General features: G+C 59.0%; 1 protein-coding gene across 1 annotated transcript in view; it reads left to right on the forward strand.

Annotated features, from left to right (window-relative positions):
- Positions 1–1,342, forward strand: part of SLC13A4 (solute carrier family 13 member 4) — a 50,254-nt gene extending 48,912 nt beyond the window's left edge. Inside the window, exon 15 of the mRNA XM_042782544.1 lies at positions 1,205–1,342. Coding sequence (XP_042638478.1) covers positions 1,205–1,342 — 138 coding nt within the window. The remainder of the gene's footprint in view (positions 1–1,204) is intronic.
- The last annotated feature ends 623 nt before the right edge of the window (positions 1,343–1,965 follow it).

Genomic DNA, 1,965 nt, shown 5'->3' on the forward strand with positions numbered 1-1,965 from the left:
GAGCAAGTCCAGGGCTTGGGCCAGAAGGTGGGAGAGGGAGGACGTGTCTAGTCATTCGCTTGGAACAACTCCCGTGCAGTCATTTTCCCTTGCAATGTTCCCAGCATCGTGCAGCCAGTGGGTTTGCGTTGGCTGCAGGCCACGTGCCTGTGGCTTCCTGGAGGGAAGCTTCTGGGCATCGTCCTCTGTCGGGCCCGGGCTCTGCCCCACATCATCCCTCACAGTGCCCTCCCGAGTGCCAATGCCACTGCAGGAAGGGAAGGGGGCAGTGCTGCCGAGGTGGCATTCTCTCAGGAGGAAGAACCCTCCCATGCCACCTGCCTGTGATAGACCTGTGTGTCCCCAGGTGAACCTGAGGTGCACTACCCCGAAATGGTCCCTGAAAAACAGAGCTAACAGTGGCCAAGGCTTCATGTGGGAGTTTTTCTGTTGTTTTTTTTTTTTTTTCAGTCACAGGTGAGTCACCTCTGACTCACGGTGCCCCCACAGGGTCTCAGCAGGACTGTCTTTCACAGGGTTCACAACGGCTCTCATGGAAGCAGGTTGCCAGGGCTCTCTTTCAAGGTCTCTCTGGGTGGACTCAAACCGCCAACCTCTGCTTAAAGTTGAGCACATTAACTGTGGCACCCCCCGAGGATCTTCATCTAAGAAGCTGTTGTGTGCCACTGAGTCGATGCCGGCTCCCAGGGCCCCTGCAGGACGGAGGAGAACCGCCTCAGAGGGTCTCCAGGGCTGCAGTCTTTCACAGAGCGGCTGGCGGGTTCAAACCACCGAGCTGGCTCGCAGCCCGTGCTTTAGCCCCAGCGCCAGCAGAGCCCTTTCATGTAAGACACCCCCTCCTCCAGGTCCCCGGTGTACTAGCACACTAAAAGCTCTCAGAAGCTCCAGCTTTAATTTGCTTGATCCATTTCCCGGCCACCTGCCTGCAGGACCCTTCCTGGTACTTCAGCATTCTGGTGTTCTGAGTGACAGAGCTCTGAACTTCCCCTTTTAGAGTGACAACACTGAGAAAGACAAGGACAGGAGTCCAGCCCTTCTCCCTAGACTCCCACGCCAAGGCCAGCGGCTGGGCCACAGGCAGCAACTGGACAAATCGGCCAAGTGGACGGGGCTGTGGTCAGGCTGGGCCAAGGCCGGGCACACAGGGGCAGCCACCGGGGTCTGTGCTGCCGTCTCAGTAGGGTGACCTGGTTTGTGTCCACAGGTGAAAGCTGGCCTGGGCGTCAATGTCATTGGCCTGGTGATCGTGATGGTGGCCATCAACACCTGGGGAATTAGCCTCTTCCGCCTAGACACGTTTCCAGCCTGGGCTAAGGCCAGTAACATCACTGACCGGGCCTGACATGAGCGGGGAGCCTTGCCCGGCCCAGGGGCTGCCAGCGCCGAGCAGAATCTGAACCACAGGCCACAAAGCCAACAGGAGTGCGACCGGAGCCAGGCCTGAGGCCTCCCTGGCAGACGCCACCGCTGCCTCCAGCAACGGAACTCACTGGGACGTCTTCGCTATCTTCTTCCCCGCCCCGTTCCTTATCACCACCTTGCAGGACAACCCAGACCTGCCCTCACTCCTGCGTCCTCTTGCCGTTGATTCTCGGAGCACAGGAGAAGAGAATGCCAGTGTCAGCTGCCCTCCACGGCGAGACGTCACTAAAACCAAACGTGTTGTCCTCGAGTCGGTGGCGACTCCCGGCCGCCCTCCGTGTGCCCGAGAACTGCTCCATTGGGTTCTCTCTGCTGCCATCTTTACGGAAACAGACTGCTGAGCCTTTCCTGTGTGGAGATGCTGGGTGGCCTCAGACCACCGTTTTTAGTTTGGTAGTTGGACCAGACCATTGGTGCTCCTGGGAGCCCTGGCCTCACCAGGCTCTGTTGTGAATGCTCTTCTCAGAGCTGACGGAGGAATCCACATCACCCCGCTCTCCACGGGTCGTCGCTGTGCAACACTCCTCTCTGAGGGACCCTCAC

Source organism: Orycteropus afer, unplaced genomic scaffold, assembly GCF_000298275.1.
Source record: "Orycteropus afer afer isolate SDZICR_OR568_19922 unplaced genomic scaffold, OryAfe1.0 scaffold00365, whole genome shotgun sequence".
NCBI lineage: Eukaryota > Metazoa > Chordata > Mammalia > Tubulidentata > Orycteropodidae > Orycteropus > Orycteropus afer.